The following is an 18,358-nucleotide window of genomic DNA, read 5'->3' as shown; positions in this document are numbered from 1 at the left end:
AAGGGTTATGTTAAGGTGTGTACACACGGTGAGATTTTTTCTTGAGATTTTGACTATATAGTCAAAATCGCAAGAAAAGTTAGTGCAAATCGCAAGGTGAAAGTCACCTTGCGATCCCGATGCGCGGCCCCGCCAGGTCGGCATCGCAAGAAAAGATAGACTGTGCAGGCAAGTCAATCCTTGCTAGATCGGTGTACTATCTAGTTCATCTCACATGTCAATGACATCTCACATAAGCCAAAATCTCACATAAGCCAAAATCGTAAGCACACATAGTCCATATCTCAAGAAAAGTTAGTCAAAATCTGTCCTATCTGGGCTCCGGGGAGTTCAAGGGAAATCGCAAGTAAAAATCGAACATAGCAAGGATCTCACCGTGTGTACACACCCTTACAGTTGTGATCGGTCTTTGACTGATACTGTTTTTTGTTCATACTGTTAACTGGTTGCGTATATTCCAGGTTATATAATATGATTGATGTGGGCTGGTATGAATCTTGCCCTTAGATTAACAAAATCCTTTCCTCATATTGTCCATCTCCTCTGGGCACAGTTCTCTAACTGAGGTCTGGAGGAGGGGCATAGAGGGAGGAGCCAGTGCACACCCATACTAAAAGTTCTTTATAGTGCCCATGTCTCCTGCGGAGCCCGTCTATACCCCATGGTCCTTACGGAGTCCCCAACATCCTCTACGGACTAGGAGAAAAAGATTTACCGGTAGGTTTAAAATCTTATTTTTTACAATAAACTGCCCATCACAAAAGATAATACAATACATAGGAGCACTAGCTTATCCAGATCCTGGTGTAGTCAATTTACTAGAGTACATAATAGGAAACAGGTAGCGGATTTGTAATAAAAAGTGTTAGTTTGGATTCTGAGAATAGCAGCAGTGTAGGATTTATTTGGCAAACGACATTGATCTATCCAGTCCCAGTATGATTAGCTGACAATCCACTGATATTAAGGAAAACGGCTGTTTCTGAGTGACTTTGGTTATTTACAAGGTTGTCATTCATTATAAGTCAGCCATTTTGTTTTGTTTGAGCTATTTCTCACATTATTGTATAATCTAGTAATATCAAGTTAGCATTTGCTAGTTTATCTCAGCCCCATGCCCGCCCTACTATACATACCCTAAATCGTACCTGGCATTGTAAGGTTCTCTTCTACTGGTCTGTCCCATCTCATTAGGGAGTGGATACTCCCCTCACATGTCCATCTGAGGACACGCAATCCTCCATTATTATGTAGATTTTAGTTTAGTTACTGATTCACAGCGAGTATTAGACCTTATCAAATCCTCCCAAATGTATGGGAACGATTATTTATGTGAATTCATGTTATACCTCATTTCTGACCTCGTATTTTTGGTTCGGTAATCCTTCAACATTATGTTCTAGTAAAACCTGTAATTAAAGTAATGCAAAATAGCTTGCTTTTAATAATCACTGCTAATGTTTGAAAACAATATCTCTTATTTTAGGTGTGTCGTTTTCAATAATCGAGGTCTTGCTGGCGAGGATCTCTTGGTAAGACTTCATTACAATATATTTGTGTCTCAGGAACACGTCATATTAGTTTGCTTGCACTGTTTCTTACATAACCATTCCTGTTCCATGTAGTTTACCTATTCATGAATTTATAAACGCCATAATCTTTTCACAATAGAATAACCTGAGCTTCAGATCATTACTCAGTGCTGTTGGAAGAATCTGCACCTTTCACTATCTAAAGGTGTGTACACACGGTAAGATTTTTTCATTCGATTCTGACTATATAGTCAGAATCGGATGAAAAGATAGTGCAGATCGCAAGGTGACAGTCACCTTGCGATCCCGATCCGATGCCGATGCGCGGCCCCGCGCGGTCGGCATCGGCAGAAAAAATAGGCTGTGCAGGCAAGTCAATCCTGACTATCTCTATAGAAGAGATAGTCAGGATTGACACTTAGCCAAAATCGCACATAGCCAGCATCGCAAGCACACTCATTATGTGCTTGCGATACTGGCTAAGTGCCGACCCGGCCCCCCGTCGCACAGTGAAAATCGGATAAGTCCGAATCTCACCGTGTGTATGCACCCTAACTTTGACTTATTGTTTCCAAATTTCCTCCTCACATTGTAATACTACACTCCTTGCTTGCTGCCCAACTTCATACAGTGTACAGCAGGTCACTTCCTCCCACATCAGAAAACTCATCTGAAAGCCTAAAAACTCTGCTGTCAACAGTCTAAAGTTCTATCCCCACCCACATCGAGACTGGTTACACATGAACTTGCAAGATATGGCAGTGTAATGCATTTGGTGCTCTATCTCTGGTTAGACACATGTTACGGTTACCAATTTAGGAATCTCTGAAGTGGAGCAATAATGTCTGTACACTGCAGCCTTTTTCCTATTCAGTTTGGTAATACCAGGAAAATACAACTATTTTCAACAACAGAATAATAGAAAATGTACTTTATTAAAGCTGAATGTTTCATCAGAATATGTAAAAATGTTTTTATTATTTTTGGTAATTATTTTGTAATAATATCAATAGTTGAATAAAACCTTGTTCTTGGTAGATACTTTTACAAAGATTTAGTGATATACATAAAGGGCATCCATTTTTATGATTGCATTTTGTATGAGTAAATATATTCATATTTGAGGTAGTTAGGTGATATACTTTATTCCAGGGGTGGCCAACCAGTCAGAGGCAAAGAGCCAGAAAAGATCTGTAGTGAAGGGTAAGAGCCGGCGCATGCGCAAAATGGGGGCGTGGCCTATTTGGTATGACGTTTGTAGTGCCACATACAAATAATGCCCCTGTACAGTGCCATATACATATAAAAAAAGACAAAAAATGGGTGCCCCCACAGCGCCAGATACATATATGTCCCCACAGTGCCAGCTACATATATTCCTCCACAGTGCCAGCTACATATATGTCCCCACAGTGCCAGCTACATATATGTCCCCACAGTGCCAGCTACATATGTCCCCACAGTGCCAGCTACATATATTCCTCCACAGTGCCAGCTACATATATGTCCCCACAGTGCCAGCTACATATATGTCCCCACAGTGCCGGATACATATATGCCCCACAGTACCAGATACATGTATGCTCCCAGTGCCAGATACACATGTCCCCCCACTGCCAGATACATATACTGTATGCCCGATACATATGTTCCCCCAGTGCCAGATACATATCTGCCCCCAGTGCCAGATACACATGTCCCCACAGTGCCAGATACATATATGTCCCCACAGGGCCAGATACATATATGCCCCACAGTGCCAGATACATATGTGCCCCACAGTGCCAGATACATATGTGCCCCACAGTGCCAGATACATATGTGCTCCACAGTGCCAGATACATATGTGCTCCACAGTGCCAGATACATATGTGCTCCACAGTGCCAGATACATATGTGCTCCACAGTGCCAGATACATATGTGCCCCACAGTGCCAGATACATATATGCCCCACAGTGCCAGATACATATATGCCCCACAGTGCCAGATACATATATGCCCCCAGTGCCCGATACACATGTCCCCACAGTGCCAGGTACAGATATGCCCCCAATGCCAGATATGCATGTCCCCACAGTGCCAGATATACCCCCAGTGCCAGATATGCATGTCCCCACAGTGCCAGATATGCCCCCAGTGCCAGATATGCATGTCCCCCCAGTGCCAGATATGCCCACAGTGCGACACCCCCCCCCCCCCCCCACACACACACACTTTCCCCCCACACTGCTCACCGCACTGCTGCTCTGCTGTTTGTGAAGGGAGGAGAGCGCAGCGTGCGCCTATCCTGCCCCTCAGTCTCCGGCGGCATTGTCTCCAATTAGGCGCCCCGGTCCGTGAGCCCATCAGAGCTCACGTAACGGCAGCTAAGACTCCTGATTTGCTGCTGGTCTGCGAGCTCTGATTGGCTCACGGGCCAGCGCCAGGCACTGCAGTCGGGCAGCGGGAGGCATGACTCGAGCTCATGAGCCGCATGCGGAGGAAGAAAGAGCCGCATGCGGCTCGAGAGCCGTGGGTTGGCCACCGCTGCTTTATTCAGATATGTAAATGGTACCACTTGGTTGTACATAAATAAATCAATGTTTATTATATGCAAAGAAGCAACCAACTTAAGATGCGTGCATATATACTTACACCTATGTTTTTGACCATTTATTTTATTTACAGCAAAAAACATTCATTATTAGGCAGCAATAAAACTGCTAAAATATCTGTGATAGGGCAGAAACAACTCTGTCTTGTGTATGAAAAAAAGGTATTCCCAAACAGTGAAAAGAGGTCATTATAGCTGGTAACTGATCATCATCTGCTATTGGCATGTCACAACTCCGGGATGGATAGACAGGATGCTGACCATGCAGTTGGAGTTGGTGAATACCCAGAAGAAAGGCGCAGACTGTTGTGTACCGGTGGCCTTCACTAGGGATACCCTCAAGGTTTGGACTTTGCTGAACCCAATATGTAGTTCATGGTCCTCTGACTGGGTTCCAATGTATGGGCTGGTATTATGACAGAACTGCAGGCACAGCAGGTCACCGTGTTTGTAGTTGGCAGGTATGGGTCAGAACCAGGCGGGCAAATGTGGTACCAGGGAGTGGGCAGAATAAGGTCAAAGAATTGCCGAGGTCAGTACCAGGAATCACAAGGAGCAGTACCAGGGGATTGGAATCCATATACCGGCGTTCGTCATCCCGGCGGTCAGAATCCCAACCACGGGTTGCCGGGCCCTGTAATGCCAGCAATGGGGAGAGCGCAAAAGACCCCCTTGCGGGCTCGCTGTGCTCGCAATGCTATTTATTTTCCCTCCATGGGTGTCCTGGACATCCCAAGAGGGGGAATAGGTGTCGGTATCCGGGCGGTCTGGATATTGAATCAAGTACCAGGGGCTAAGCAGAATCCTGTCAGTAGAACAGCTAGTGTCAGAACCAGGAAATCAATAATATCTTTCACTGGGAGAACAATGGGAACACACACTAGAGTTAGGAATTGAGCCTAATACCCTGACACTTGAACAGTGCTCAGAGATCTCCTTTGATAGAAAGGGGAGTTTAAATTTGGCATACCCAGCTCTTTAAATCTGAGGCAGAGCCACATGTGTGCCCCTATTGAAACCACAGCCTCTTATCAGAGCTGCCAGGAGCCAAGCCACAGTAGCTAGGGGAGAGGCGTTGCCTGCGGTCCCTGCAGCAGCCGAGGGAGGACAGCTGGCAGTGAGGGAGTGCTGTTGCCCACTAATGGAGCACTGCAGTCTCGAGACCAGCGATGCTGGATCCAGTAAGTAATAACCGGGCTCCAGCGTTCTGTGAAATTGTACCTGTCTTGAAAAATCTGCATATAATAGTTCATTCTAATACATCTTATTTAGGCACTTATGCATTTTTGTCATGATGTGCCCTTTTTCGCAATTGCACGATTACAGCCTTACTGTACTTGGCTTATGCTAGAGCAGGGGTTCTTATCTCCAGTCCTTAAGTACCCCCAACAGGTCATGTTTTGTGGCTGATTTTAATTATGCACAGGTGATGTTGTGATTATGGGCTGACTCAATCACGAGACATGTGCATAATACCGGTTTCCTAGTCTATACTACTGCTTTGGTGTGTTGTGCAAATTGAATTTCATTTTCAAATTAGTTTGATGATGACAATAAACTTGTATCGTATAATTAATACATTAATCATTGTTCATACATTAATTTATGCAGCGTGTCAATTTATTTTTTAGGCTGAATATCAGCAATGACATTTTAAAGGCCTCCACGCAACCCAATCAGCAGACCTTGTGCTTCATCCACTTCTGAATAAGGGCAGTAATTTGTCCATAAGGGAAGTTGGGACCTGAATGCCCAGACAGGCGAAGGCTCTTTTCTTCAGAGAATAAAAAAAAATTAGACTAAAGGAACAGACATTTAGATAGCAAGATATTAAGTGGAAGCACCTCAGTTTTTCTATACTGTTCCACCCAGCATTTAAGAGGTGGTATTTGGGTCATGCGCAAACCGAAGGCCTTGCAATATGCCCCCATTGTGTGCCTGTTCTGCGTTACACTAGGGGCGTGCCCAGTGCTTCACCAGCTGCCGGGCTGCCCCTAGCCTCTCTGCACTGTGTAATCCCTTCACGACTGCTCTGCTATGCAGAGATGTGTGCCCTCCTAAAATCAGGGTGGTTATCGGGTATGCTTTCATGGCATTTAATTTATAGAAGGAAGTCAACAATGACAATATATAATCTGCTGGGAGGCTAACAACAAAGTCTCCAGGTTGATTCATAGAAATGTACTGTACATTATCTGCAAATAACTATAGGTTGTGTAAATGCCAATTACTCCTATATTAATCCTATGCCTTTGGGATATATGCATGATATAAAATGTCCTGTTCCAGAATCTGGAGACTTGCTCCCTGGGCCACTGTGTAGATGTACTGTATTAGTAGTCTACATACATCCACTGATCTGCATGCCGTTTCTTTATGCTATGCTCACTGCAGTCCGTTCAGAGCTATTTAGTATTCAGACATGACCAGACATTTGTTTGACAGTATTGTCCCTAAACACAGATTACAGAGAGACTGGCCACAAACTCTTGTTTGATAGTGATCCGTATTTTCAGGAACTTGTTGTGAGTGTTTGGAAATATCTTGCATACATTTCCGGGACAGATATGTTTTCTTTGAGTTACTTACACAATGTGTGTAGTTACACAAAGGAGATATTTTAATATACAGTATGTGGACTGGTTTCACTCCTGGTCTAAGTGAATAAAAGTGTGTATATGAATGGAGATTGCACCTAAATATGATAAATGTTACCTTTGTAAAATAGCAGTAAAACCTAGAAAAGCTCTAATTTAGCTCTGTGTGCCTATTTAGGCATCAGGGCGTTTACCGTGGGTTCGGTAGGGAATGCCGGTGGCTGGGATGCAGGTGGTGAGATTACCAAATGCGGCATCCTGGCAGTCAGAATCCAACAGGGGAAGGTAAGTGTACTCACCTTCCCCACATGGCCCACTAACCCTAGCCCTCTCACCCCGCAGCCTAAACCTCCATCTCCCCCCCCCAGCCTAACCCTATCCCTCTATTGTGGCACCTGAACCTAACCCCACCTTCCTGCAGCCTGAATCTAACCCTCTCCCCCCACAACCTAACCTTTCACTTCTCCCCCACAGCCTAAAGGGCCCTAGACACTGGCAGATAACACTGAACGATATGAACGTTCTCGTTCATTAATGAACGAGAACTCGTTCATATTGTTCAGCGTGTAGGCACCAATGATGAATGATGCGCGGCCCCATGCTCGTTCATCGTTGGTACCTCGTCGCTTATGCATGTAGGCCAATATGGACAATCTCGTCCATATTAGCATGCACTGCTATGGAGACTCTTCACTCCCCCAGTCACCTCCTCCCCGCCGCTGGGTCGCCCGCCAGCCATATCGGCCGTCGGGCTCCTCGGCAGAACATCGCTGTGTGTGTAGGGGGCATAACACTTTATATTGCTAGTAATTTTGCTGCACTGCAGTTTATTGTTTCAGAAGCCATTTCATTACTTTTAGTACCATTTACATTTATTACTAAACACAGCTTTAATAGAGGCATAGGAGCAGATGCATAGTTGAATGTACATACGTTGGCATAGTGTATCGTGCTTGCAATTGCACTGTGTTTGCTAAGAAACTGAGCTCACGTATATGCAGCTATGCAGAGTCATACACAATTTAGACACAATGGGCCTGGTTCAGAGATGGACGCACTTCAAATTACTGCTGCATCTTGTGCTTTCTGCCGGCTTCTGTGATCCGCTGCTGCGTCCGGAGACGTAGCATCAGATCACTTCCCGAAAACTTCAGCCATCTTAGTGAGCCTGAGTCTACTCTGATTGGCTCAGCTTCATAGTGGAGGAAGGGAAATCTGCATCAGATCCTGGAAATTGATGGTGATGCGCCCTGGTTTTTGAGAACGCTGCAGTTGTGGAGAACTGCATGCGAAGATCCTCATCATCATTCCCAATGACAGTTACAACAGAAGAAGTGATTCTCACATAGGCAGAACAGATCAGCATGTTGCACCAAGTGCACCCCGAGAATGACGATAACTTACAGTAAATCAGGCGGATAAGCTACCCATGCAGAGGCTGCGGTATCTTTTATATGACAGTACGCAATTTTTGCACATATCTTTCGAGTACTGTATTCTGAATTTATTTCTGATTCTGCATCTGGCCCATAGAAGTTATATTATTGTAAAAATAATATTTTGTGTAAAAGCTGACTTTTTACTTTTGTTTTGTTGTGGATGAATTTATAAAAGAAACTGTAACAGATTTGAAACAAGCCTGATTTAGCATTTATTGCTGTTGCAATGTTACATCCATCAACAACTTTGAAAACACGATATTTAGTAAGTCCACCCCAATATCTTCTTAATTGTATCTTGTTACACGACCTGTTTCCATACTAGATATAAAGTTCCTCACAATACATATCTGCTACACAAGTATAAACTGGACCAGCAGCTTACACTGACCCCACACTAAAATCAATGGCCGTCTTCCTTATGAAAGGAAAATCCTCCAAAATCTTCTAAAGAACAATTGGCTCCGTGTTGCTTTGGAAATCACCACAATGCCCTTTTATGACAAGATGTCCAAAATCTTTATTAACACAGCAAAGTACATGAATTGAGTGAGTCCACAGTGCGAGCTGATATGTTATAATCAGCTTAAAATACCATGGTATGTTAATCGCCTTTTTTATGTTTAATGTTCTCTTTCCTAAGTGTTAATCCGATAATACATTTACATTTTCCCCTGTCAGTTGCAATTATCATGAGGTGGCTGATAAAATATATGTAAGTAAGAAATCTACTGGTGTATAGCATAGCAATATTATTTCTATTACCCATTCACAACAGAATTCACTTGCACCGTAATGATCAGATCAGTTGTATGCTTTGTTGTCTAGATTTTTCTTTCCAAAAAGAAATAATGTTTTCAGCAAGGATGATGGCGGCATCCTTTTCCTTTTATTTAAAAAAAAGTTATCAGAAATGACGGTTTTAAAAATAAAAATGTAGAAACAACGATTGCTTGCTTATTACTACTTGCCAGTGAGAGTACCGCCATCATCCATGTTTCATATGTTTAATTATTGAAAGCCACCTGGCTATAATATTGGTGGTAGAGCGAGGAGTGCTGGTCACAGCAAATATGTTATTTATATATATATATATATATATATATATATATATATGTGTGTGTGTGTGTGTATTTCCAGAAACATCCTTATCCTGCGCCAATCTAGAGAACTACAAGGGTCAGCTGCTAGTCACACAGGGTCCTCTGTTGGCAGGATTAAATAATAGAAATAGAGAAAGGAGATTGTGGGAGAGCGCTCATTGGACTCACCTTTTTAAGGTCGCCTAGATTGTTTGAATTAGGACTATATATCTCTTTCAGTTGAAATGCATAACAAATTCTGTTGACACTTGTAAAAACATAGTACAATTTATTACAATAAAATTGATTAACACAGTACTGCTACAATTCTGTAAAATTAGATCATTTCATAAAGTTTTGCTCATGGATATAGGCAGTTCACCATTCATAGAAGAGTTCATAATGATGGTATCACCAGGTAAATATAAAACACTGTTACTCTACTCGTTTCGTCTTCTTGGAGACTTCCTCAGGGGTTAATCTCTATATTTTCATTCAAAAGGAATATCCATTACGTCCCACACTTGGTCTCTGTGAATCTGGCAGTCTGGGGGCCAGCAGACATTGCAAAGGGCAGCTCTTATCAGGGTGGGCTGTCCTTTGCGATAGTAACTGAATATGTTAGTTCATATGCGATTAGTATTGGTGCGGTAAGAGTTGAGATGTACCGCAAGAGTTGACATTAAAGTAAATATAAGTACGTCATGTTAGAGACGGTCAATCCTATCAGCATGGAATTTATTTTTCACAGTTAAGGTGATCAGACTGTACAAGTCTTTACCAATGAGTTGCTCATGGGCAATCCAATAGCTGGTTTTAAAATTGGTTTGTATTCATTCTTTCAGGAAGTGGTATCTACTGTAGCTCCTTAGATTGCATCAGAGAATATATCTGATTTTCATATTTAATCCTGGAAGGATTTGCTTTGCTGGGAGAGTTTTGCCTTCTCTCTCTCAACATTGCTTTTATTAGCCTTGCAAACTATGGTTGATTCAGAGGAGTACACTAATGGCACAGCTGCTGTGTCTTTGTATACAGTGGCTGTGTGAAATTATGCAAAAGCCACAGGTGACATCTTGAGTTAAAAGACGCCTACTGCAGGCTTCTGATCGGACGCAGCATCAGACCAACTGCAAGATCAGCGGACATCTGAGTTACTCCAGATGTCCTCTGTAATCACGCTGCAGAGGCCAGTAAATCTGTGTCGGAAGATACAGACCCTGTTTTGTCAAACTCTGCCCATCGCTGCTACGCCTCACCCACAAACGCCTGCAGTATCCAGGGCATAGTGAGCAATGTCACAGAACGAGGTCTCAAACCATTGAATATATGCGTTGCTACCAAGTTAAAGATTATCTCTGAATCAGGCCCTAAGTAAAAATGTTCCTGCCTAGCTTTTACCTGTGACCATTCTGCTTGGGGGAGGTAAGGGGGGGGGGGGGGGTTACTGCCTATAGCGTCAGCTTCATACTTGTCATGCATACATATCTTTATTTTGGTGCATACAATCCCTTCATAAAGCCTTAGTCATTGAACCACATTTCCAATGGCCCGACTACTTATGTACAATCTGTAGTGTGCACTTATCAGGTGCCATAACTTTGTCTCAGTCTACAACTGTTAGGCTCCTTGGCACTTTGGAGGGGTGTAGTATGGTATGCCGGCGGTCGGGCTCCCGGCGACCAGCATACCGGCGCCTGGAGCCCGACCGCCGGCATACCGACAGTGTGGCGGGCGCAAATGAGCCCCTTACGGGCACGGTGGCGTGCTACGCGCGCCACGCTATTTTATTCTCCCTCCAGGGTAGTCGTGGACCCCCACAAGGGAGAATAAGTGTCGGTATGCCGGCTGTCGGGATTCCGGCGCCGGTATACTGTGCGCCGGGATCCCGACAGCCGGCATACTGAAGACCACCCCTTTGGAGTGCCGCATGCCTTATAGCCAGTATCTAATACACCTGTGCCTCATGCCTCCTTGCCACAAACCACAGCATTCTCTGGTAAATCTGTGTCTCGGGGTTAAATATTGCAAGCCATGCAATCCTCTGGTGCACTTTTGCTTCATTTCACAATGCTACAGTTCCTGTTATTGCATTCTTGTGCTCTGGTGTCTAGAATTTCTTTTCAGGAGCCTCTCTACCATACATCAGAACCTTCCCTAAACCTACTGTGTATCATACATCATCACCACTGGTCATACCTGCCTCTAGTACTTCATTATCTATTCCTCTTCACGATCAACTCATTCCTGCTAGTCACATCTGGTACTCACATAGGAGGCTGTAATCGGCATTGTCAAAACAGTAAAAAATGGAATGACTCCCAAGCGCTGTTCTCTGCGTATACAAGTGTCCTTCTGCTGGGCTTCAACCACAGGTATCCTCAAAGAGAAGAAGACAATTGAACTGCATATACAGTCATTATTCTATTCCATCACTTTGGAACAGCAGATGATCCACCGCTGACCTGCAGACAAGGCCCTATATTCCTATAAAGGTTTCTTTAAATCTGCACCATCAGTATATGCAAACACATTAACATTGCTTGTATCATTGGTATATGGCTCACCTCCAATAAAGACCCTATATTCACCAAAAGGTATCTTTATTCCAAACTCCGCTGCAAATGGAAGATATAGATGTGATCCCACTCACGGTATCATATACACGGGCAAATAAATATATATAACGATTATAAATTGTAGGTACATTAAAAAAAAATTATTTAAAAAACACATAAAAAACGATCCATTAAACAAAGCATATCACAGTCCCTAGGAAACGTCAAGGCCAAAAATCACCTCACAACCCTCGGATAGAAATAACGGGAGGAGTTTAAGTGGAAAACAGACTTAACAACAATTAAGTGGCATGAAAACGATCCACAAATACTCTAGTGAGTGATACTGCCAAGCCTAGGGCTGATAGCCATAATCTCACCAATGTGTTTCGGAACTGGTTTTCCTTCCTCAGCAATGTTAATGTGTTTGAATATACTGATGGTGAATATTTAAAGAAACCTTTATAGGAATATAGGGCCTTGTCTGCAGGTCAGTGATGGATCATCTGCTGTCTTAAAGTGATGGAATAGAATAATGACTGTATATGCAGTTCAATTGTCTTCTTCTCTTTGAGGATACCTGTGGTTGAAGCCCAGCAGAAGGACACTTGTATATGTAGAGAACAGCGCTTGGGAGTCGTTCCATTTCCTACTGTTTTGATTGTGTTAAGGAGTAGTGCTCTTAGGATCGGAGCCCGAGCTGCTGTTTGGGCGCAAGTTACCATTATCTATATTTTCCATTGTAATCAGCATTGTGTCTGCAGCAAAGCCTATGGGCCGGATGTATTGAAGTCTGAGTTGGCCGCAGGTGTGGGTTCCCGGCGAACTCACGTTTTTTAAAGTAGCAATCATTTACAAGGCATGGTTTTGGTATCTATTACGGGGATTCTTGGTGAGACTCAGAGTCTCCAAAGTGTGTTTTGTCAAAATAGGACTGACTGTACCAGATCCAGTATAGCCCAATATATGCTTAATTATTTGGAAGATAATATATTAATGTAATCATGATCCCCCCTCCCCCCCCCCCCAAAGATAAGATTTGTTGTAGATAACATGTAAAATCATAACAGTATGTTACTGAAGTAAACAAGCGGTTAATGTTGATGATGCTTCAGAGGCCTTTTGTTTGTCACCTGTTATTGCTCGGCCGCACAGGTGCTTAACAGTTTATGAAGTGCCTTAAGCTGGGTGCAGGTATATATCCCGTAATTAAAATAAAGTAGAACTCTGATCTGTACTTAATTGATCTCTGGGTTGCACACATAATCGGCTTAATCAGATAAATGGACTTCAGCTATGTATGTACTTGTTTTTAGTTTTTATTTGTACAACACTGTTTTATCAGTGTATCAAACAGAAAATAGGGAAATTAAACATTGCATTTTCTGATACAAACACAATATTTCTTAATTTATATTACCTACTGTATATGTGTATTCATAGGGTTACTTTTAAAATAGTTTTTCATTTTCTTATGAACCAAATTTGATCATCTTTCTTCCTTTTTTTCTCATGCGTCCTAGAGGATGCTGGGGATGCTTCAAGAACCATGGGGTATAGACAGAATCCGCAGGAGACATAGGCACACTTTAAGACTTTGATTGGGTGTGAACTGGCTCCTCCCTCTATGCCCCTCCTCCAGACTCCAGTTTAGATTCTGTGCCCAGAGAGACTGGTCACACACAGGGGAGCTCTACTGAATTTCTCTGAAAAGACTTTATGTTAGGTTTATTATTTTCAGGGAGACCTGCTGGCAACAGGCTCCCTGCATCGTGGGACTGAGGGGAGAGAAGCAGACCTACTTCCTCTGAGTTCAAGGGCTCTGCTTCTTAGGCTAAAGGACACCATTAGCTCCAGAGGGTTCGATCACTTGGTACGCCTAGCTGCTCGTTCCCAGAGCCGCGCCGTCACCCCCGTTGCAGAGCCAGAAGAAAGAAGCCGGGTGAGTAAAAGAAGAAAAGACTTCAGTGACGGCAAAAGAACTTCAGTGTTGAGGTACCGCGCAGCGGTCGCGGTGCGCGCCATGCTCCCGCACACACAGCGGCACTGGCAGGGTGCAGGGGGGGCGCCCTGGGCAGCATGAACACTGAGGTTTGATACTGGCAAATATGTATATTTAAAGTGCCTAGGCGAGGGGGCGTGGCTTAGCCCTCACAGCTCTTTCCAGGGCCATTTTCTCCTCACAGAGACGCTGGTCCTTCCTGAACACTGCTGCATGGATCAGAGTGGAAAACGAGGGGTGGCACAGTGGTTTGGTGTAATATAAATTTAAATAAAAACACTATATCAGGGGCGCTGGGGGAAATGAGCTGGTAAACTCCTTCTGTGTTTCCATGACAAATTGTACTGGGGTCTATCCCTTATAGCCAGTGTAATGTTGGTGGGTGTTTGGTACACGCGTGTCGGCATATTTGAGGCTGAGGGCTCTGCCACAAAGGGAATGACTATGTCGGTGCTGTCGACTCCTAATGGTACTTGCTACATGTAAATATGTCAGCATGTCAGTAAAGGTATATTTTTCCCAGGAGAAAACTATATGGGAGACGCAGACGAGGGGGGTGTCCCTGTCGGCACCAACAATATCTGACTGGGTGGATGTGGAACATGATAATGTGATGCATATCAGATAAAGCTATACCTATATGTAATATGTATGTATGGTAAGATTATATAGGTCTGTGGCACGATCACAGACGTGATAATATTTATGGAGGGAGTCATATTCATAGAATGGATTTCTCTCAGACCCCTCAGGGTCGCAAAAATGTTATTTTGCCCAGTTACTACTCCCTGAGATCGACTCGAATAATCTTTCTTATGTCAACCATAATATTTCCTGATCAGATCCTCAAAAATTGGCATTTAGTACCTGTTCATACACATTAGAATATTAACGTCACTAGGGACCTTGCTGTTCCTGACAAAAAAATATGTATACGTATTAGATATGTATGTGTAGATGTGTATGTGTGTATGTATATATAGATATATGTGTGTATAGGTGCATTGGAAGGTATATATGTATGTATGTATGTATATATGTATATAGAGATATTTATAATGAATGCTGAGGTAAAGTTTTTCCTTCTCAATGGATAGAAGGTGAGAGTCACTCCCTGTTCTGCACGGGGCCCTGTCACAAAGGATCGTATGCAGGAAGATATGTGATACTCTATGTGTCCGCATGTACGTTGATTATACTGGCATTACATGCGCATGGGGGAGTAGTTGTATGCAACTTAAATGAGTCATGTCTATATCATTGCGCATACTGCTGGGCGATTACAAGGGATATAGGACTCTTGTTTTCGCGGGCCACTTCCATGGCGGTCTCGACTAGGAGGGCGTGGTGGATTCACCAATGGAATGCTGAGGCTGACTCCGAGAAGAACTGGAGTATCTTCCCTATGAAGGTGAAACCTGGTTTGGGGATGGCTTTGTTAAGTTGATCTCGGCAGATACCACTGGTAGTCTACCTTCTTGACCTATGTTCCCTCACGACGGTTGGTCGGATGCAGTCATTTCGACAGAATGGATACGGTTTTCCCTTTCTTTGCAGGTAGAGTAAGGTGAAAAAGGTAAGAGGTCAGCAGCAGCCTTTTCCAGCTCGCAGAAGCAGAAATCATCCTCTGTTTCTACCACATCCACCGCATGTCGCTGGGACTATCTTGCAGGAGCCCACACCGGTGGGACCACGTCTAATACTCTTCAGTCAGTCCTGGAACGGACATGGACCAGTGAGTTTAAGAATAGAGTCCAAAGGGGGACATGCTGGAGTTTCCAGACGATTCCCCTCACTGATTTTTCAAAATCTCCTCTGGACGGGGAGGTTGTATGCGACGCATACTAGGTCAGGATCAGGTCATTGTCCTGCTGTCCCGGTCGCCAAAAAACAAACAAACTGTTATTCAAGCTTTTTCGTGCGTCTGAGGCCGGAAGGCCTGGTCAGAACAATTCCAAACAATTTTTACTTAAGAAGTTGAACTACAGGATGGAATCTCTCGGGGCAGGGATCTCCAATCTGTTAAAGAAGAAAAAGGGTCTAAATACGGTCCTTCGCATTAGGCTTACCTGGGTTTGCTATTCAGGATTGTCAGTGCCAATTCACCGGAGTGATGGCGGTATGATGATTTCCTTCAATAGTAAAAGCATTATTACTCTGTACTGGGACGCTATCCTGCGTACGGGGAGGGCGAGAAACAAGTGGTGCAAAACGTTGTTTTATTCCTGACGGATCTTCAACAAGGTGGTTGGCTCCTGAACTTGCCAGAATCACGGTTGATCCTAACCACGCGGTTGTCGGCGTTGGGAAAAATGTTAGATACAGAACTGTTGAGTTTGTTTCTTCCAATGGAAAGAGCTCTGAAGATCCAGAGTCGGGTCAGATCTGCAACAGTGTCAATCCATCAATACGTTCCATTGATGTAAAAGAGCGTTGTGGCCTACGAGGCCATTCAGTGAGCAGGTTAAATGCCAGAGTGTTTTTTAGCGGGACCAATTGGACATGTGGTCCGGGTCTCACCTGCACATGCACCAGTAAATAATCTTATCTTCCAGGACCAGAATTTCTTTCCTGTGGTGGCTGCTCAGTTCTCACCTCCTAGAGGGACGAAGGTTCGGGATCCAGGATGGGATCCTGGTGTCCATGGGCTGGGGAGCAGTCATTCAGGGGGAAACGAATTTCCAGGGAAAATGGTCAAGCCAAGAAGTTTGTCTGCACATAAAATTTTGGAACATCTTGTTCGTGGTCTGCCCGTCTTAATTCAGCCGGACGACATACAGCAGTGGCGTACGTAAACCGCCAGGGCGGATCGGAGATCAGAGCGGAAATAGCAGAAGTCACAAAAGTTTTCCGCTGGGCGGGAAGGCATGTAAACGCTCTGTCAGCGATCTTCATTTCGGGCGTGGACAACTGGGAACCAGATTTCCTCAGCAGACACGATCTCCGTTCAGGAGCGTGGGGCCTTCAACAAGAGGTCTTTTGCAGAAGTGTCAAGTCGTTGGGAAATTCCTCAAATAGACACGTTGACGTTTCGCCTCAACAAGAGACTTCGAAGATATTGTTCCAGGTTGTGGGACCCTCAAGTAATAGAGGTGGACGCCCTGGTGACACCGTGGGTGTTTCAGTCGGTCTAGGTGTTCCCTCCACTTCCACTCATTCCAAGGTGATAAAGATCATAAGAGCCAGACTGGCCAAGGAGGGCCTGGTATCCAGATCTTCAGGAGTGGCTCATAGAAGATCCCTGGCCTCTTCCTCTTTGAGAGGTCCTGTTACAATAGGGGCCGTGCGTGTATCAAGATTTACCGCGGCTGCGTTTGACAGCATGGCGGTTGAACGCCAAATCCTAGCCCGGAAGGGTATTCCCAGTGAAGTCATTCCCATACTTCTTCAGGCTGGTAAAGAAGTAACGGCAAAGCATTACCACCGTATTTGGAGGAAATAAGTGTCTTGGTGTGAATCCAAGACAGCTCCTACGGAGGATTTTCTGCGGGGGCGGTTGCTCCATATTTTGCAAGCAGGTGTGGATGCTGGACTAAAGTTAGGCTCCATTACAATTCTTTTTCAGAAGGAATTGGCCTTCCATCCAGAAATACAGACCTTCTTGAAAGGCATGTTGCACATCCAATCTCCCTTTGTGCCCCCTGTGGTTCCATGGGATCTTAATGTGGTGTTGCAGTTCCTGCAATCCCATTGGTTTGAACCTTTTCGTAAGGTTGCATTAAAATTTCTTACTTGGAAAGTAGTCATGATGTTGGCCTTAGCATCCACAAGGCGGGTATCCGAATTGGCGGTTTTGTCTCACAAAAGCCCCTATTTCATCTTCCATGCTGATAGAGCGGAGTTGAGAACTCGTCAGCAATTTCTGCCAAAAGTGGTTTCACGTAAACCAGCCTATTGTGGTGCCAGTGTCTACTGACACCTTGGTGGAATCGAAGTCTCTCGATGTGGTCAGAGCTTTTAAAATCTATGTTGCTCATTTTAGGAAAGCAGAGGCTCTGTTTGTCCTATGGGCTTCCAACAAGATTGGGGCTCCTGCTTCCAAGCAGACTATTGCGCGCTGGTTCTGTAATACGAGTCAGCGGGATCATTCTACGGCAGGATTGCCGTTACTAAAATCGGTGAAGGCCCATTCTACTAGAAAGGTGGGCTCATCCTGGGCGGCTGGCCAAGGGCTCTCGGCATTACAGGTTTGCTGAGCTGCTACTTGGTCGGGATCAAACACCTTTACGAAGTTACAAGTTTGATACCCTGGCTGATGTGGACCTCTTGTTTGGTCAATCGGTGCTGCAGAGTTGTCCGCACTCTCCCGCCCGTTCTAGAGCTTTGGTATAAACCCCATGGTTCTTGAAGCATCCCCAGCATCCTCTAAGACGTATGAGAAAATAGGATTTTAATACCTACCGGTAAATCCTTTTCTCTTAGTCCATACAGGATGCTAGGCCAGTGGTGGAACTAGAAAATGGTGGGCCCAGGTGCAACAATACGCATTGGGCCCTCCTCCCATATTAAAAAAAAGGGAAAGCGCGTCACCCAAAAAATTGTGTTTTATCTCAC

The 18,358-nt window shown here is 44.2% G+C and overlaps 1 protein-coding gene across 3 annotated transcripts in view; it reads left to right on the top strand.

Moving 5' to 3' along the window:
- The window catches only part of ABHD3 (abhydrolase domain containing 3, phospholipase), a 120,078-nt gene that overhangs the window by 44,680 nt on the left and 57,040 nt on the right, over positions 1-18,358 (top strand). For all 3 annotated transcript variants that reach the window (XM_063923576.1, XM_063923574.1, XM_063923575.1), the window contains exon 4: positions 1,487-1,532. In XM_063923576.1, the coding sequence (XP_063779646.1) occupies positions 1,487-1,532 (46 nt within the window). The remainder of the gene's footprint in view (positions 1-1,486; positions 1,533-18,358) is intronic.

The sequence above is a fragment of the Pseudophryne corroboree genome, chromosome 5 (assembly GCF_028390025.1).
Source record: "Pseudophryne corroboree isolate aPseCor3 chromosome 5, aPseCor3.hap2, whole genome shotgun sequence".
Taxonomy (NCBI): Eukaryota; Metazoa; Chordata; class Amphibia; order Anura; family Myobatrachidae; genus Pseudophryne; species Pseudophryne corroboree.
Note: the sequence above shows the minus strand (reverse complement) of the source record. Positions and strands in the feature narration are given on the sequence as shown.